The following is a 20,043-nucleotide window of genomic DNA, read 5'->3' as shown; positions in this document are numbered from 1 at the left end:
TTTTTTGTAATATTTGTTCATCATTTAAACATCCTTTAATCGGATATATTGGCGTCAATTCCGGTCCTAGAGTCAAACCGGTGCACATTTCTTACATAAAATTTGCTACTTGTTCTTCTCAAGTTCTCAGATTTTTTTTACGTCTTACGGTTCGTGAGAAAAAATTCCAATTGGAGGTCTACATGTCTTGCAAATTTCGTGAAAATAAAAACTTTGCATTTCGTTCCAAATTTAATTTATTTCTATTAAGCCTGACGTACTGATTCAAAAAAGATATACATACCCTTATGAGAAAATGCACCGTTTGGCCGGAAAATGGAAAAAACTGAAAATTTTTAATTCGATTTTTCCATTTTTTTTGCCAAACTGTGGGTAGGGGATAGAAAAAAAACACGTATTTGGAATAAGTTAGACCTAGTGTATATATTAACATTAAAAGAAACAATTTCCTAAAATTGGAATTTGCCCAAAAATGTTTAAAGGGGGTACCCTTGGATTTTTTTCAAAATTCAATAATCGGGCATATTGGCGTCAATTTCGGTCCTAGAGTCAAACCGGTGCACTTTTCCTACATAAAATTTGCTACTTGTTCTTCTCAAGTGCTCAGATTTCTTCTACGTCTTACGGTTCGTGAGAAAAAATTCCAATTGGAGGTCTACATGTCTTGCAAATTTCGTGAAAATAAAAACTTTGTATTTCGTTCCAAACTTAATTTATTTCGATTAAGCCTGACGTACTGATTCAAAAAAGATATACATACCCCTATGAGAAAATGCACCGTTTGGCCGGAAAATGGAAAAAACTGAAAATTTTTAATTCGATTTTTTCATTTTTTTTGCCAAACTGTGGGTAGGGGATAGAAAAAAAACACGTATTTGGAATAAGTTAGACCTAGTGTATATATTATATTTTTTTGAGTACAAAAACATATGAACAAAGATTCCAATATTTCAAAATGTTCTTAGGAAGTGTAATTATTTTACGAATATCCAAATTTCTTGTTTATGTTGTTTTATCAATGTTATAAAAAAACGAACCGATAAATATTTGGTAAATTAAAATTATTTTATGTGGTACAATTTTTATTGGGACACTTAAGCCCATGGAATTTATTTGATAAATCTTCATATTATTTCTTTTGATAATAAAAGATATTTGTATTTGTTTATTTATGTTATTTCTATTTTTTTCCTTTTCCTATTTTATCGCGATAAGGAACAACTAAGAGATACTAGAAGCCACGAGAAAAGATAAGTATAACCTAAGCTGATTTATTTTTTTTTTGTATAATAAAATCATAGTATAAAAACATAAAATGGCATATATACATAAATATATATATATATATATATATATATATATATATATATATATATATATATATATATATATATATATATATATATATATATACAGTAAGCGCCACGCGACTAGACACACGGTTACCTAATTGCTTGGTTTATTTGATCCACTGGGCTAAATTAAAAATTGAACGTGCGTTCCAAAATATTAGCCCTAACACGCTTGCTAATGTACGGTCAAGTTTTTATGACCGTTTGGGTTACTGCCTTGCCCAGGAGGGTGGACTTTTTGAGCATATTTTGTAAATATTTTGTTTGTATTATTTATTTATATTTATGTATTATTTTATATTTCTTAAATTATATTTTTAGTTTGGAAGAATTTCGTTGTTTTTGTTTCAAAAAATAAACTTATCAGAAAGCCCATTTTCATATTTTATGGATTAATTACTTGTACATAATTCAGTATAAAATAAATCACCTCGAAAATATTTTTTTTATTAAAATAGTATAAAGTACACATATTTTACAATACAAACTTTTGAAAAGTATCATTAATATTTGACGCATTTTGTTTTGTTAAATTGACATAAATAATTATATTAAGGCTGTTTTAGCAGTTCAAGCCAACTGCGATTTGAAATGGGCGTATCACTTACTTTTCTACACTGCTTACGCGAGACCATCTTTACTCAGTGCCGCCGGCCGACGGGTAGTTTAATGACAACAAATACATTATTCTCCATTCAAATTAGTTTTATCACGAACTAACTGACCGTACGTTCATGAGATTTGACGTCACGAAGGCGATAACGATGAAACTAAGCCCAATGATGAGTAACACGTTTCACTATTAGATTTCAGTATTTTTTAGCAATTTTCTTTAAATTTGGAACACGCTTTTCTCGATTATTACTGGACACAGAAAGGTGAAACAAAAATCAACGATTACAGAAAAAAAAACTCTTTCGAGTGATGGGCGTAAAAAGTTTGGTTATAATAGAACGTTAAACAGTATATTCCAATTTTTCAACAGAAGTTTCAAAAAAGTAAAACCATCAGTTTAAAGGCAACATAATTACGAATAACGTGTCCAAATTTCGAGACATTTTGTCAGTAAATAACAGAGAAAACACTGTCCCTAGGTTTTGATGCACCGATAAAACAGCCTTAAATTAGAATTGTTTTTCTGATAGGTTTTAGGAGTAAAATAATATCAAAACAAAACATATTCATAGCACTTTTGTTTACAAATACTCGACCTGCATTGAACTGAATTAAACTAATAAACAAGTTTTGCTAGTCTCATTGTTTACTTTTCTCAGCTGTCCCCTTTTCGGCATAAACAGTGCAACAAGTGTTTCGGCCCAGGATTGTATCAGCTCAATGTGCCCGTGTGTCTACTAGCGCTGCGGGTACGGTATATATATATATATATAAATATATATATACATATGTAGGTATATCAAAGTCTAATAAAATTTTCTCACTTTAAATTTTTAGATTCCTAACCTGGTTTAACTTGAAATCAACCTTTTTCTACTTTGTAAATAAAATTTGAAAGTCATCAAGTAATTGGTTCTAAGTATTTTATCTAGAACTTAAAACTTCTTAATTGATTTGGAGTTTTTATAATAGTTTTTATTTTTAGTCATTTATTTTTTTCAACAATTTAGAATAACAGTAAATAAACACAATTTTATGTGAAACATTTTTACAGACCCAAAAGTAAAGTGAATGTTTATATTAATTTTTTTTTTTTTTTTTTTATATATTATGGTAAATGTATATTGAATAAAAGATAAAATCTTTATTTTTCAATGGAAATTAATGTTTAAATAAAATATTGGAAAATGGCAGTAAAAAGAATATAAAATATAATTTTTTATTTAAAAAGCGATGATAGGTACATAATTTTAAAATTCGAACAATATTACCGCTTGATTTAGCATTGCCGAATGAAAATTAAGGTTCCCATATGACGTCACGCGTTCGCCTTTCATGCGCAAGAACATACCGGTAGTCTGTGTATCGTGATAGTCAATTGTAAATAGCACAGAATAATAAACAGAATGCCCACTCTGCTTGAAAAAGTACCCGCATCTCGTTCGCGCAGACGGAATCAGCTATGTGCTATGTTTTAGTCATAGATAAAATTACACCTAGATTGGTAACAGGGATAGCCAAGGTCAAATCACGTTCGGATTTCGCTCCCATTCGTTTGGTGGCGCTACTAGTCTCGTTCCTGAGCGGAGGGAGTGTGCTGTGGTCAATTCCATAGATAAATAATATAATATTAGAAATAGATAGGCAACTCAATGTATAATTTTCGTTCATTAGGACCCCTTGCGGCTGGGGTCATTACTAATTATCTTTTGGCGGGAAATTCAAATGGACACCCCTTACATACATACCCTTTAGCACCTCTTGCGGGCTATTTCGTTACTAATTAAAATTTAATTGAGAATATCTTATTATTTTTCGATGAAATAATCTCACATGTATCATTAAAAAATAAAAGGATATATATAAAATGCGCAATTTTTTCTAGATATACGTATATTTATTTGTTGTTTAAGATAAAACAGTTATAAACTAATTACATAATATTTATTACACTGATATTTTCAGAAACAAATGTTAAATACTATTATTGTTTGCTTCCTGACAACTTACTATTACCAAAATAATTTGTACACAACGGAACAATACAATAATTCACCACGTTTAGTTTTTTTACTAGCAGGTAATAGGTAACTAAAACTAAACTTTAAAAACTAAGTAACCAACTTAAATTAAAATTATTACTAAGAATAAATGCAAACGAAAGTTAAAGATAATAAAATAAAATTGAAAGCTTGTAAACGAACAATTCTGCAGTTACTTTTGACAGAATTGACATTGCGGAATTAAGCTTCGTTTGATTAATTTATTTGTGACACCCCGAGATTGTGTTAAAATAGGTAAATGATACGAGAGGCTAATTCGCCCAAGTGATGTCGACGTTGCCAAATGGTGATGTGTTGGTCTTCTGTCAGTCACAACCACAAGGCAATGTGAAATGTGAAGGTATGTGATTTAATTTGAAAAAAAAACAGACTTTGAAAACTGGAAATGAGAAATCGAACTTGCAAACAATTGCTCTGACATTTTAAAAAGTAAATGTAACAGTACCACTGTAGAAATACTTTATTTTAATTGTAATAGAAGTAAATCAAATATGTTAAAATATTTAACTGAATAATTAAATATTCATAGATTTATTCTTTATAGGTTATGTCCCAAAAAATACAACAAAGATCTAGATTACAAAAGGGTCAAAGATCACGTAAGATAGCAATTCATGTACAAGTACAATTAAAGTAATTATAGGAAACAACACAATTCTTGTAGAATGGCAAAAACATCATTATGGTCATACCAGAGAATTTCTTTAGTCATACTTTTGATTCACAACATATTAATTTAGAAAAGAAAGATAAGAACATAATAAGTTCAAAGCTAATAATCGGAGTCCCACAGCGAAGGTAAAAAAATTGTCTTTCTTTTTTTTCTGACTTACAAAATTCTCTCCGAGTGTATTAAACATTTATTTCTGGTCGTTTTAGAATTCTAGAAACTAAAAAGACATATTGATTCACAAATCAGATTTTTTCCATAAAAAAGAAGAGAGTGCAAGTAAACTCCAGTCTTATGAGATCTATTAAACAAGAACTCAGCGATATTAATGAAAATTTATAACATTCCAATGAAGAATCATTTTTTATATTTAAATCTATATAGCCATCACGACATGAGTATATCAATATTAAATATATATACATTTTCTAAAATGTGGAATTTTTATTGTGTTGCAACTTGCAAATTAAAATTTCTTAAATAGAATTGTTGTGTAGTTTTTATGTACGAATGTTGTAATTTAATATACTAATTATATTTTGCAACAGTTGCTTTAAAATAATAAAAAAATGTACAATTAATTCTAGAGTCAAACAGAAACGTTAGGAAAATATCGACCTTTTCCTTATAATAACAAATAATAACATCGTAACCATCAATATAAAAATTTTACAAGTGAAGTTTTGTTTTAAATAAAGTATGTATTCCTTGCTATTAACGAATCAAATACTCAAAGTATTTATTTCTTTTAAAAAATAACTACAAAAATATTTCATTCTTTTATTAACAGGGAAGACTTCATTCAAAACAATGAAGACTTTATTCAAAACAAATCAATATTTTGAATAAAGTCTTCATAAAAATTTTTCATTTTGATAGTTAAGATGTGTTTCCCGAAAGAGGATATACGCGTAATACGCCTCCATTATTTAAAAATCGCGCTAAAATCTAGGTAAAGAAAATCTGGCAACGTCGGCATCGCTTGGGTTAATTAGCTTCTCGTTAAATGATTGGTTAAAGTCTTCGTGAGAGAGATAGGCTGTCATTTCTCTTTATTAACTCGCTGGGGTTAGGTTAAAGTGATGGGGGAATGATCCAAGGTCATTCATATAAGTTTCCGGGTATGGTCAATTCAAACTTGAGTTTAGACAAGTACGGCGCCATATTTGTATTTGTTTTATTTTTTATAATTTAAAATTTTTTATATAAGTAGTGCAAAAAGGTACAATTTTAGACGATTTTTTATTATGGCATCGAACACATTATATGGAATCACAAACCATACATACTCTATGGTTTGTGATTCCATATAATCTGTTCGATGCCATAATAAATTGGTATTGTACAATACAGGATAGTTTGAACTATGTATCACCAATCATTATATAAAATTTCTTGTACCGGCATCTAAGTAGTATTTTGTTTATTTCTAATTTATTAAAATTCAATAGACTATCTCTTACCAATTTGTGGGTTGTTACTTTGTCTGCTAAATCAATTTTATGCATATTAATAAACACAGACATGTAATATTGGCATAATTACTATAACTCTTTTGATCTATATATAAAGACAGCACCCTAATATGAGCTTTTTATATTTTTAGCATTTAATTTACTTGGTACCGTTTGACCTGAAGATGCTTTGCAAATTTTAGAAAGCGAAACCGGTCGTTTTGGGTAGTAAAATTAAATTGATTGTAAGTCTAATTTATTTCTTTTACCTATTCCTGATGAGTATTTTGATATTCTAGAATCATTCCCCATTAAATATCGCATCCAATAACTGCACTGCTGAAAACGCTGATTAAGAGCCGTTCCTAGTATGGCTGGTAACCCCTGAAGTACCTCCTTCGACTTGTTTGGCCTTCTCCACCAACAACTCTTCTTGTGCGCTTCACCATATCGTCCACATCACACACGCCACCTTCTAAACCCCAGCTTTTAGCAATCCTTACCCTTACTCCGAAAAAAAAAAGGAGTACCCCTTCCTTGAAGAGACACTGAGCCTAAACAAGGTAAAAACATTGGATCGATAGTATGTACACTTTCTGCTAATGTTGTAAGTCTGCAAGTATATCCGTTGTTAATTTTTATTCTATTTACAATGTAAATGAGGTGACCTCATCAATAGATGAAAAATAAAAAAAAACGTAATAACAAATATATTTAAATAAATATAAATATGTAAGTCTAAATCAGTATAATATACATTATAAATGGCAAAACCAAGTTATCTACTTGGGTTGTTCTTGCTTCCACCACCGACGTGATTACTATCGCCACAAATAGTCTCAGTGCATCTGTGGATGAGATGATTTGTATAAAACCTACAAAAAATAACAATATACAGACATCGGTTTTCACAAGTATTAACAAGTTTCTATTTACTCATTTAATTGTATTGTATCATTTTCGAGGTAACCGTAATGAAGAATCTGACATCAGATAGATATCCTGTTTACCAAACCTCGTTTGACCAAAATATGACGTCTACGGGACATTTGTGCCGTCCATTGGACCATTAAAAGATGATGCTCTAAGAGACTATTAAGTATATTAAATTTAATTTTATGCTTGAGCCGTGATATATTTTATAGTTTTTCCACTTGAAAACACTGTCAGGATGTTTCGGCGCCGAATGGATATAAAGCAATTTTGATTTGAGTTCTCGTTCTGTGTACTCAAGTCTTTATACTTATAGTGATCTTGGAAGACTTATATTAATTAAAATATACCTCATGGATTGTTGTGCTGTACAATTTAATGAGGGTGACCACAGCTTAAAAAACACCAGCGGATAACTACACATGCAGTCATTCGCCAGTGGCGCTAGTAATCTCGGACCATCACATTCTTTCGTAGGTAATTTATGACAATTGTTTAAACTGACAGACATAGGCGACCTCAAAGCACAGCATAACACCATATCTGTGGTGGAATGGAAAAACTTATGATTAGAAATTTAAAAAAAAATGTGCTCCATACGATTCCAACGTTACAAGCAGTCAGGTTACACGAAAAATGAAAAGGATACCTTTTGTGAATTGATTAGTTGTTAAATAGATAAATTATGAATGTTACAGCAGAAACTATTTAAGAAGATAAAGTGAAAATTGGAAGGAAATGAGTAAAACGAAGGATCATTCCAAGTTTATTCTACCAGGACCATAACAGATGAGATATGTTTTACATCTTTACACTGTTTATTATGATATTAATAATAAATGTAGTGTAATAATGTAAAGAAAAATAAATATAGTCATAAAATAACAATAAAAGCGGAATATTTTAATAAATGTAGTATGTTACGGTACAAGAAAGTTTTTTTTCGTTATTATACGACGATATTAGTTTTTTGTTGCATTCTAATGAGTATTCCTCATTACAAATTCATCACACGTCCAATTGACGTTTATTTTTTCTCCGTTACATATAAATTTGGGCACAATTTCGAATTTGCCCAGACACCTATCGAACGTCAAATTTTCGCCCGTTATGTCTCAAATTTTTTGTACATTCTATTGGATATTATGTGGAAGTGACTTAGTTGTCCACTGGACGTCCACCCCGAGTAAGAATGACGTCTTTTGAACGAATAACAAGACGCTATTGGACGTTTCGTGATACCTGGAGTTACATTGTATAAGTGTCTTATTATAAAAAGTTTTTTCTGAGCCATAAACAGTAAAATAGATCATTTAAAACACTTACCAAAGTAAAGAAGCATGTACAATATTCCAATTTGCGATAAAATACACGCAACAGTCCCTTCGATGGTCTTTTTAGAACCTAAAATTAAATTTTACAATAAACATTTAACTTATATGAGGATTGTAACAATAACACAATCAGCTAGATCATTGGTTGCCAATGTGTAACAATATAGCCCCTCGTTGGGCGCCAATTTGTAACAATAAAGTGTAACAATCAATTTTACTGTTAGGGTTTCAACTAGCTCTATCTCAGGCCTAGGTACGTCTTGTCTTAGGCTAGGATCCTCCAAATAATTTTCAATAAGTCGAATTTTTTTTTTTCAAAAACTTGCAAAAAATCAATCAAAAAAAATTAGGAATAGTATAGAATAAGTTCCCAATAATAACGAAAATAAAGTGTAGTGCTCTTTTGTTTGTTTTTTCTATGTTGATATAATCCTTATCCCCCCCTTTCATTTAAAGCATCACACGCCCTAATCGGACCTATAACAACGGATATATTATGATTTAATGCCGGCGCTGAGGTTTTCATTAAGGACAGACTGAAAGAAAAAGCAAATTATATATTGATGCATAAAACACTCTTTTTATTTTACAGTCAATACATATAAAACTCTTTCTCCAAATGATCACCAATTTTTTCATTATTTCAAATATTTAATATTTAAAAAGGAAAAGACAGTCAAGATTTGATTTCACGTACAGGGCGCTTGCGCTTCCGCTTATACGTATTTCGGTCCAATAGGCCTCATCAGAACGGCTTTCGCAAACGCTCTGAACGTGAAATAAATCTTTTCTGTCTTAGGAAGCAACTCTAACATGGCTTCGTATAGACGCAATGTAGCGACATCTGATAATAAAATATTGATAAATCGTTGATAGACGTTGATAAATCTTAACATCTTTATCAACGTCTGTTTTGCCTTGCAATTCTTAGAAGGCACAGATTAAAGCGGAATTCTTGAATTTGGTTTCGAAAATTAGTCTACGATTTTATTATCAGATGTCGCTACATTGCGTCTATACGAAGCCATGTTAGAGTTGGTTCCTAAGACAGAAAATATTTATTTCACGTTCAGAGCGTTTGCGAAAGCCGTTCTGATGAGGCCTATTGGGCCGAAATACGTATAAGCGGATGCGCAAGCGCCCTGTACGCGAAATCAAATCTTGACTGTCTTTTCCTTTTTATTTCGATGTACTCTGTACGAGTACTAGAAACCAATTCGCTAAGAATTTTGCTTAGTTGAGGAGATATGTTGTGGAATGAATTCTTGAATTTGGTTTCGAAAATTAGTCTACGAGTTTATTTAATATTTAGTTAATTTTATATAGAAACACTAACAATTATATTGCAAAAGACGTGGCTGAATATTAAACATTATAAAAATTGTGTATACATGCAACATACTTCTTAAACTTCTTAAGAACATTAATTCTTTAACAATAAAGTATATTCATTAAATTTATACTCTATAATAGACTATTGTTGATAATATGTTAGAAGTAAAACAGGATACTACAAATAATCTATAGTCTCATGTCTCATGTTTGACACTTGTCTAATAGTCGTCATCGTTTCTCCACGGGTGGTAACAAATAAAAATAAATCGTCACCTGCTATAGAGATAGTACTAGTTGTTGTGGATAGGTGGCGTTGGGGAAAGACGGACAGAATAAGCAAATTATAATATTGATACTTACCAGGCCAAAAAAATTTGCCATAAGTGGATCCAACGACACTAGCGGCAGTATCTCCTACTCCGATGCTTAATATTCCGCTTAACAGTGGAATCAGATTAAAAGAGGCTGAATCGGTAACATCACAAGGTGAAGGATGAATCCAAATCGGTAGCGAACTACCCACTAGCAGATAAATCGGCGTCAAAGATAAATATCCATCTTTCTCGTCGCTAAAAACCACAAAGCCGTCTTGAAGGTAGATGCCTAGTGGGGGCAAGTGAAGAAGACGCAAAATCTGAAAATTAAAAAATTTTAACAGTGATAATTAATATAGTTCTAATAAGGTTTATGTTGAGTTCGTAAAAGCTCGTACGTCTAGTTTTTTTTTAAAACCGTATTGCCAGATTCCAGTAAGAGCCTAAGAAGGTATACAGTGAATTCTGACAGGCAACGGTGCGGGAAATCTTTTTTGGACATCTACGTCACGGAATTTTCGGCCGAGTAGGATACTAGGCCAGAAGGTCCCAGGGTGGTGCCGGGTTAACCGTGTTCCGGCTAAAACCTTAACCACCGTTCCAGAGAGGTGGTCTTGCCACTCAATGAACAACTAAAATAAAAAAACTAAAAATAAATTTCAGATCGCTGGCTCAATTTCCTCCTCTGTCCTCCTGTTCCTTTTTCTTCATCACTCCAGAAATCAGACAGTGTACTTCTCTCTATTCTTTCTCTCCTCTCAACATTATGTTTACAACGTTTCTTTCATCCAGCCCGAAACCCATTCGCCTCTCGAAATCACCCCTCTCATTTGCCCATCTCTGGCAGTTAAAAATGGGGGCGGGAGCGTCCGGTACCCCACAAACAGTCTGCCGAGACAGATTTGCCTATTCTATTTGTGAAGGTGCCAAAACTACCATGTTCGGTCAGAAACTGCGTCAGGAAGTAGTCTAGTTTCCTGAACTTATATTCCCACCACGGCTTCAGATCGGGAATAATCGCACATTCTCTCTGCCACTCTACTATCGCTTTTTCTCTCTCATTCTCATCTATATTTACATCTATCCTCCTCGCATACACCCTCGCTCGCTCTTTGCACAACAAAACGATCGGTATCACCGCTCCAATGACATATAGAGCCTCATTTCAGACTGTCCTATATGCGCTAGATACCCTGAGGAGCATTCTCCTTTGCGAAGTCTCCATCAGCTTAACGTAATTCGCAGTGTTTAGTACGCTACACCAGACGGGGACAGCGTAGGTTACCACCGACCGGAAGACTCCATTTAACACCTTTTTTTTGGTGCTACCTGGGCCTCCAATGTTTGGCATCAGCCGTATCAACGCCTCCAGATTTCGGTTCGCCTTCTCTACCGTCTTTTGGATGTGTACTCCGAACCTTAGTCCTTCCGACAACCAGACTCCCAGATACTTAATCGATTTAACCGGTGCAACCTCTACACCTTCCACTATAAAGCGAGAAGAGAATTTTTCTCGGCTCCCTTTGATAACTAACACCTCAGTTTACTGAGGCGCTAGATGAAGATCGTTCTCTCTGATCCACCTACTAATGCGACGCAGGTCTGTGTTAGCCGCATTAGCCATGTTCGTTTTCTGACTCGCCTTCGCAACCAGTGCGAGATCATCGGCATAAGCTACAAGAGTGCATCCCCTTGGCATCTGTGGTCTCAACGGCATCTGTCAATTAAATTGACCAGGTACTCACTAACTCACTCGTACGTCTAGTTTAAGATCATTTAAATAAGTAATGAAGTCAAATAAATGTGCCTCATATGGCATTCACAGCTAAACAGACTGCTGTTGGAGCTCCAAGAGAATAGTTGCGAAGTCTACTGCGAAAACCAGGCAGCCCCTTCTTTCGTATTAGGCCTCAAACCTACAAAATGTGATGTCTACACATGTTCTACAAACATTCGACGCAATAAAACATGACAAACTAATAGGCTAATCAACTAATGTCAGTAATGAAAGAAGTTAGTATATATGATAAAGAGAGACTTATTAAAAACATATACTATACCTAATAAAATTGCAAATATATAAATATAAAACCAGTTGACAGATCTCGTATCAATATAAAAGGGAGCTATATTGGCTGCATAGCCATTTGGTGGATAGCATATTGTGATCTCTCTTTAATACACAAATTTTTAAATAATCCATATACAATAGAGACGGGAGAATTTTGGAGAACGGAGAAATAAAACATCATATTATGTAGATAATGCAGTGATGCTTGCAAATAATATACGAATATTGATTCAGAAGTACGGTTCCAATCAATTTTACAAATAGACTACATTGTTTATTCTAATAGAAATTTACGTCGTTGTAAAGAAGAAAGTATATTTTCTAGATAATCGCCGTCGCTTTCTACATCTCTTTGTAGACGGTTCTCCAATTTCAGTATGCCAATGTCGTAGAACTCCGCCGCCAATCCGTCGAGGAAGCGTTTCATCGTTTCTTTGACTACCGTCGCTCCGGAAGTGTTGGCCACTCAAGTATTCCTTTAACTTCGGGAACAAGTGATAATCATTAGGTAAGAGGTCCGGACTGCAAGGTGGGTGGACCATGACAGTTCATCCAAAGTGTGTCAAAAGTTCCTGGGTTTGAGGGGAGACGTGAGGTCAGTCATTCTCGGCGGCGGTTCTGGACAGCTAGTCCGAGTCTTCTTAGTGTTGCACAATAACTTTTTCGAGTTAATTGTTATCCAAAGTTTCATGAAATCGATCAGCAGTATTTTATTCGTAAACTACTTCGTAAGGTTTTATTATGCAATTTGCAATTTAGTGAAATTTTGCAATGGATTGTATATTTTATTATGTTTTATTCTGTGATATTGACGATTTATGTAATTTTAGTAAGTTTTAATTGTTATTGTTATTATTATTTTTTTTTTTTACTTTTGTAAGCTTTGTCCATAAAATTGTACAATTTTCAGTGACAATAAATCATATTTCTATTCTATGCTATCCTCTTACGATCCCAAACACATGTCAATAGCCGCGGTACCCATCGAACATCACACTTGTGATACTTGAGAAACAAGTTCACGGACAGTGATCCTTCTGTTTTGTCTCGATAACCGCCTCCGAAGCTGACGGTCTTCCGCTCTTTCGGTTCTTTATTGCCGATTTTCTTCCGACCGGCACTAAACTTCTTGTGACCGAAAAACCGAATTACGGAAAGAATGTCGCACTTGGCGGGATCAACAATGGGAACCTTCACCAAGGATCTGAACTATTGTGATATTGGTAACTAGATTGTTATGACGTTCGGACCAGCGTGAGGGTAGGGTAGAAATACCTTTTTAACGATTTCTCCGAAAACAAAACTGAAAACATTTTTTAAGATATTTTTATTTTCGTTTAACCTACATTCTAATATATACAAATTATTTAGTTAGGTTAGATCACATGACTGACTCAACAAATCTAAATATAGTCTTCCTCATCGAAAGCAAATGTTCAATTTTTTATCTATTACTGGGTCCGGGTCTTAAATATATCTTTGCTAAGGTTTTGATTATGTAAGTCGTATGTTTGTGTAGTAAGTGGGTTAATAAAAAACTTACATAAACAATTGTTTCTATTAAGAGGTGTAAGATTCCTTGTTCCCTATAAGGAAGAGGCGCGTACATACTGCATATTATGACTGAGCTGCCTCCAGTGCAACTCTTCCTGGAACTCTTTGGAAACCGTATTTCTAAATTAACCCTAGTAAACGGGATACACACATTAATGACTCATATATCAAAAATAAGATAATAAGGTAAGAAGACTTACCGGCAGAATGGACCCAAGCATATATGACATCAATATACAAGAAAGGAAATAGAAAAAACTGCGAGAACTAACGGGGAATCAGCATTATATCGTCTATAGGCAGACTGTATGGAAAGACCATAAAGGAAAAATTAGAAATATATATACAAGATAAAATCGGAGAAGACCAGGCAGGTTTCACAGCAAGGAAAGCATGCTTAGATCACATTTACACGGTCGAACAACTAATAGAAAAAAGAATGGCCAAAAATAGATCCGTCCATCTGGCTTTTGTTGATCTTAAGAAGGCATATGACTCAATACCTAGAATCAAGCTATGGGAAGCAATGGAAGACATCGAAGTTCCACGAAGATTAATAAACGCGGTAAAAGCACTCTACAAGAATAACGAAGTAGCTATCAAAACGGGCAATAGAATATGCAGTCCATTTAAGACGATAAAGGGACTACTACAGGGTTGCTCCACATCCCCCACCCTTTTCAAAATATTCCTGGAAAAAACTCTGAAACCATGGAAAAGAAAGTGCGAAGGAATGGGTATACCAGTAAGGAACGAATATCTATATACGCTAAGTTTTGCCGACGACCAAATAGTGATCGCACAAGACGAGGATGATCTCAGTTTTATGATGAGAAAACTGGAGCAGGAATATACAAAGAATGGGATGGAAATAAACTTAAAGAAAACTGAATACCTAACAACGGAGAATACAGAAATAAAACAGCTGGAAATAGACGAAGGTAAACAAATCAAAGGAACAGACAAGTATAAGTATTTAGGTTTCATAATATCAAACAAAGGAACAACGGAGGAAGATATAAAAAATAGACTAGGACAAACAAGAGACTGCATACGAAAATTGAACCCGGTACTATGGGATAAGAACATCAGCATGAAAACAAAGAAAAAAATATATAATACCATGACAAGAAGTATCCTCACTTATGGGTGTGACAATTGGACAATAAATAAGAAAACCAAAAACAAAATAAGAGCAACAGAGATGGAATTCCTGAGAAATTGAACCCGGTACTATGGGATAAGAACATCAGCATGAAAACAAAGAAAAAAATATATAATACCATGACAAGAAGTATCCTCACTTATGGGTGTGAAAATTGGACAATAAATAAGAAAACCAAAAACAAAATAAGAGCAACAGAGATGGAATTCCTAAGGAGAAGCTGCAGAGTAACAAGAAGAGATAAATAAATAACGAAAGAATAAATAACATGGAGATTAAGAGGAGAATGGGAATGAACTCCGACATAATAGACTACATCGAATAGAAGAGGTTAACCTGGTACGGACATGTCAGAAGAGCAGACATTTCTTAGGTTACTACTTTATAGACTATATCTACATATCTTGTTATGTATGCTCCACGCTACAATAAAAGTTTTGAATGTAAAAAAGTCAAATTATTTGTTTTCGTGTTAAATTTTACATTCTGAAGTCGTATAATCTGTTGTTAAGAAGTACTAACCTGTATATAATTGATTAGTTCGTTTGTTCAGGTTTTTTAGAATCGTTTTTTTTTAGATTTGTTTTAGTCAGTTGTCCTCATTTTAAAGAGCAACTAATAAGCTTGGTTGAATGTTCAGTGAAAATAACGATATAAATTACCTCTAAAGCTAAAAAGATTCCTAAAACCACTCCACTTGCCAAATACAAGAATGAACACCTGTACAATAGGCCCGGAATGTAAACTACCACAGCCAATAAATGAAATACTTTTCTGGTACTGGTTGAAGCTTTTTGGGCATAAAATATCTGATTGCTAATTGCAAGTATAGCAATTCCGGTACAAAATAACCAATAGAGCATGAGTTTAACCTAAAAATAAAATATAATTAACAAATGCTCAATCACTGGTTAAAAATTTTTTTTAATCATTAATAGTAGAATATATAAAAAAAATAGAGGCCGAAATAAAACAGAGACTGTCACGTGGGACTTATCTAAAAACAATTCCAGTTTTATTCACTTTTTGGCAAATTTAATTTTTATAGACAAAACAATATTAAATATGTAATCATCGATTAATTTTTGTTTGTACACTTAAATATTTCCGTAAGTGAAAAAAATTATTGAATTTTACTTGGGTAATAATTAGAAATGAGATGAAAATGTGACATTTTCTGAGGAAAAAACTTCCCCTGTTGACATTCGATATGAAAAAAAAATGTTATTGCAGTGACGCTGTTTTTCAACTGACTTACATATTTTAGATGTCTTAGAAATACTGTTCTTATAAATAAATAGTAACTCAATCTTCATTCACTTGAGAATTAGCATAATCCCTTTTTGATCATTATTTACTAGTATTTCAAACAATTGCAAATTTTTTTATCAATTTGAAATAAATATTTTTGAGCAGGTAAAAAATTAAGAATGGTCGTCTGAATGCTATCTACATACAATAAGTAATAAAATATTTCCAAATGAATAAACGTTTTGGGTCTATTAGTGAGAATTTACCCTTCGGTACATAATCAAAAAGCCTTTTTTGTTGAAGTGCCATGGTCATCAAATTATTATAAAAAGATATCTGTTACTGATTAGAGAGATTAGTAAAATTTTGTTTATATTACATTGGCTTTTCCTATTCTTTTAGTTTTCTACACAAAAAATAATGAAGAAAAATATGATTATTAAATTTCAATTTGAAAAATCAGTAAAGGTTTGATATTACTTAAAAATATGTATAGTAGGATAAATACACTTTTTAGTGTTTACATCTATTTTCAATCCTTAGAATTGTTCAAAAATATTCAGTCATCGATATTAGGAAACCAAGACGTATACACTATTTAAAATGTTTATAAAACTAAAAACACTCAAAATCAAAACAACTTAACCTCAAAAGTAAATTTACAAAAATTATATCGAATTCCACAGTACTTGACATAGCTGGCAACAATATCACTGTTCAGAGAATTAAATTTCAGGAAAATTAAAATATTAGAAAATGATGTATGTGCTGCCATCTACTCAAAGAATTGTTAAACGTTAGTTTATTTGAATGCCACTTATTTTAACTGAGTCATGAACATACCCTGTTAAGAAATTATAAGTTTGACATAATACAAATAAATATCTTCCAGACGCTTGTTATTTTTTCCACATTAGAAAGAAAAATTAATGTATTTATCTGTTAATAAAGTTAGTAGACAACTGAATTATTTCTAAAACTTAATTTTACTTACCATAGACAAGTCTTCTACCATTTGATTCAAAATCCATAATATAGGACTTCTTTGCAGTAGAATATGCAGTGGGATTATAATAACACCGACAATTATAATACTTGAAATAGCATAAAATGGAACAGTATTTTTAATCTTGAAATAATAGGAACAAAAAGCAATGGCCAGAATTCCTAGAAGACCTAGCTAAAATAAAAGCAAATTAGAATAAAAATATTTATTACAATTTTTACAAATTATGCTTTTTATAAATGCTAGTTACTACTGTTTCACATCTGGTATATTCCCTCACCTAATACAATTTAATAGTTTATTTGTGTGCTTCGCTTCTTAGTTTACTTACATTCCACTTCTTAGGGTTATATCCCACAATTTTCTACATATGGCTTAATCTTTCACAAAAACAACAAAAAAGTGATCACAAATCTTGTATATACATGTCTTTAAAGTTATTATGTGATTTATGTTGTTGTAATGCATACTATCTAGAATTTTTCCAGTAGTTGTATTTTTATGTTAATTTCTTTATGTAGGTACCACTGATTATCATATTTTGAACTGGAGCTAGTGAACAAAATCTTTCTCCATTAGAGCTTGTTACTTCATGTAAGGTCTGGTGTTTTGTAACATTGAAGTTGTTGTTGTTTGCATTGTTGTTTTGCATTGAAGTCATGAGTAAAATTGCACATTTTTATCCATGTAATGTATCATAATCTTGTTAGAGGCAGATCATGAATAAATCTTTGATTTCCTCAGATCAGCTTCTTCAGTGGGGGCATATAAATTTATAATTGATATGAATTTGCCTTTTAAAACTGCTCTTCATAGACTACAGTGATTGTTTAGTATAAAACAATACCATAGATTCCCTCGCTTGAGCTGTCATGGTAATATAAACATTGTGCATTCATACTTGGTCTTTTCCCTTAACTCATTAATGTTCATATTGTAATCTTTATCCATAAATTTCGTGTATTTGACCAATGCATAATAAAAATTTCATTAATAAGTATTTGTTAACTTACTCACCTGAATTATTAATGTTGCTACTTGAATATTACTTTTAAATGGAAGGGGTCTTGTGGTATGATTGACAAAATTTAATATTGTAAAATATAACATTAGAGTAAGGCCCTGGCATATAATTCCAGCTTCTCCAAGCGTAAAGCTTTCTTTAAAATGTTTCAAGATAAATTTGTAGGTTTGGAAATATAGCACTGTTGAGAAAAATCCTCCAAATACTGAAAATGGCACATCTGCAAAAGTTAAAAATATATATATATATATATATATATATATATATATATATATATATATATATATATATATATATATATATATATATATATATATAGAGCTAAATAGTTTATGTAATTTATCAAGTTTAATGGAAAGATTCTATCAAGCTTCTCTTTTGCATACTTGGAATTATTTCTGTTTAGTACTTAATCCCCACTTTTTTTTTTAATATATGAAGCAGGTGTCATATGCATCTAATTGTAATTCATTAAGTAATTAAAGCTAATTTAATTCACATACTAACTAATTTCCTGTGGTTTAATTATCATAGTTAAACTATGACAGCAAGATATAAAAACAGAAAATTGAATAAGGAAAGAAGGGTTGTGAAGGGAAAAAAATACAGTGACTTTATTTTATTTTAAAAACTGCCCCACTGCACACAAGCAATATGAATTTACTTATATTTATAAATTGTATTAAAATTTCAATGAATAGATAGCTACTGAAGTAAGTAAAAAAAAATGTTGTTTAAACCAACATGTTTAATTCTAATTTCACTCTTGAATGAACATTATATGAAAAATTACTGGGTTAAAGATTGCATGTCTTGAAAACAATTTTATGTAATAAATAATGAGAGTTATTTACTTCAAAAATATAACACTAGTAGTAAGAACAATATATAAGAGAAAGTAAACAGGAAGGTAAATATTACTTTAAGAAAATAGCTACTTATAATTATAAAATAGTAAAAATTGGATACCTTTATGTAAACATATATGAAATAGTGCAGAAGTGGCTGCTAAAGCTAATATGGTCCATAAACTAAATACTTTCAGTCTTTGCTTTCTATATTTTTGCATGGATATTATTAAAGAGACAAATATCATGCCTGTACATATTAATGAAGCTAATTTGTAAGTAGGTGTAGTAGTAATTGAGTGCTTGAAGACAGAAATAATTACAGAGAGTGGAAGTAAAAATTGTATCCAAAGACCATTACTGCTGCTAGTTGGTCTAAAAACATAAAACAGGTAAGAAATGTTTAATATATAATTATCAAGTTTATTTTTACCTTGGTTTTAAGTTATTTATTCTAAAAAAATCTCCTTCCATTGAATTACAGTTTAAAGCCACGAGAAAATATGAATAATGTGTTTTAATTATCTCTACTTTTCGCTTTTATCACATTTTATCTTGATCAATGTAAAAACTTTGTATTTTTGATGTTTCATTTTGACTTTTTAACCCTTAACCACAACCACAACCTATCAAACAAATTACATTTTATTCTAAACGTAAATATTGTTCATCTCTTTTTCGTTGCAGTTATTACTAGAGAAAGAGAAGATAGATTTTTTAGCTAAAACAAAAGAGTTACAATGTTTTGTTCCTCTTTGACACATAAAAGGTATAACATCATCTCTTTTTCTGTACTGGAATCTGTACTCTGTACTTAAACTAAACTACGTACAGGAACGGATTAGCACACTATTAAAAAATAAATTGAAATTCTTTTCGTAACAATACATTAAGTTTCACAAAAAGAATTCAATGTTAAAAGTAAATAATATTCACCTCGAAAAATAAAGAATAGTAGTTATTCAAGTATTTAAATAAAATTAAGAAATTATCTTTCCTCAATTTTTACAATTTTGCAAAGCCGAGCATGTAGTTTGTTTGTAAGGAGAGTGAT

At 31.8% G+C, this 20,043-nt stretch overlaps 1 protein-coding gene across 2 annotated transcripts; it reads right to left on the bottom strand.

The window, feature by feature from the left end:
• Window positions 1–6,849: 6,849 nt before the first annotated feature.
• Window positions 6,850–20,041, bottom strand: Dolk (Dolichol kinase). Of its 2 annotated transcripts, XM_072539775.1 has the most exons (9): window positions 19,926–20,041; window positions 19,423–19,615; window positions 19,111–19,364; window positions 18,135–18,361; window positions 17,106–17,291; window positions 15,523–15,732; window positions 10,117–10,390; window positions 8,414–8,491; window positions 6,850–7,029 (listed from the first exon to the last, which is right to left on the bottom strand). In XM_072539775.1, exons 2-9 carry the CDS (start codon window positions 19,461–19,463, stop codon window positions 6,893–6,895), a joined length of 1,407 nt encoding a protein of 468 aa, XP_072395876.1. In that variant the 5' UTR covers window positions 19,464–19,615; window positions 19,926–20,041; the 3' UTR covers window positions 6,850–6,892. The 2 variants fall into 2 exon arrangements, with proteins under 2 accessions (XP_072395876.1, XP_072395875.1); XM_072539774.1 differs by lacking the exon at window positions 19,926–20,041 and having other exon boundaries at window positions 19,423–19,743.
• Window positions 20,042–20,043: the final 2 nt, after the last annotated feature.

Source organism: Diabrotica undecimpunctata, chromosome 8, assembly GCF_040954645.1.
Source record: "Diabrotica undecimpunctata isolate CICGRU chromosome 8, icDiaUnde3, whole genome shotgun sequence".
Lineage (NCBI taxonomy): Eukaryota > Metazoa > Arthropoda > Insecta > Coleoptera > Chrysomelidae > Diabrotica > Diabrotica undecimpunctata.
The sequence above is the reverse complement of the archived record's forward strand: the minus strand, read 5'-3'. Positions and strand labels throughout refer to the sequence as shown.

Excerpts from the sequence above, each read along its gene's own strand:
- Dolk (XM_072539775.1), bottom strand. The coding sequence starts at position 19,463 with ATGGAAGGAGATTTTTTTAGAATAAATAACTTAAAACCAAG. Across the intron at positions 17,292-18,134 it reads TAGCAACATTAATAATTCAG|CTAGGTCTTCTAGGAATTCT; the intron begins GTGAGTAAGTTA and ends CTTTTATTTTAG. Across the intron at positions 8,492-10,116 it reads TGGCAAATTTTTTTGGCCTG|GTTCTAAAAAGACCATCGAA; the intron begins GTAAGTATCAAT and ends ATTTAATTTTAG.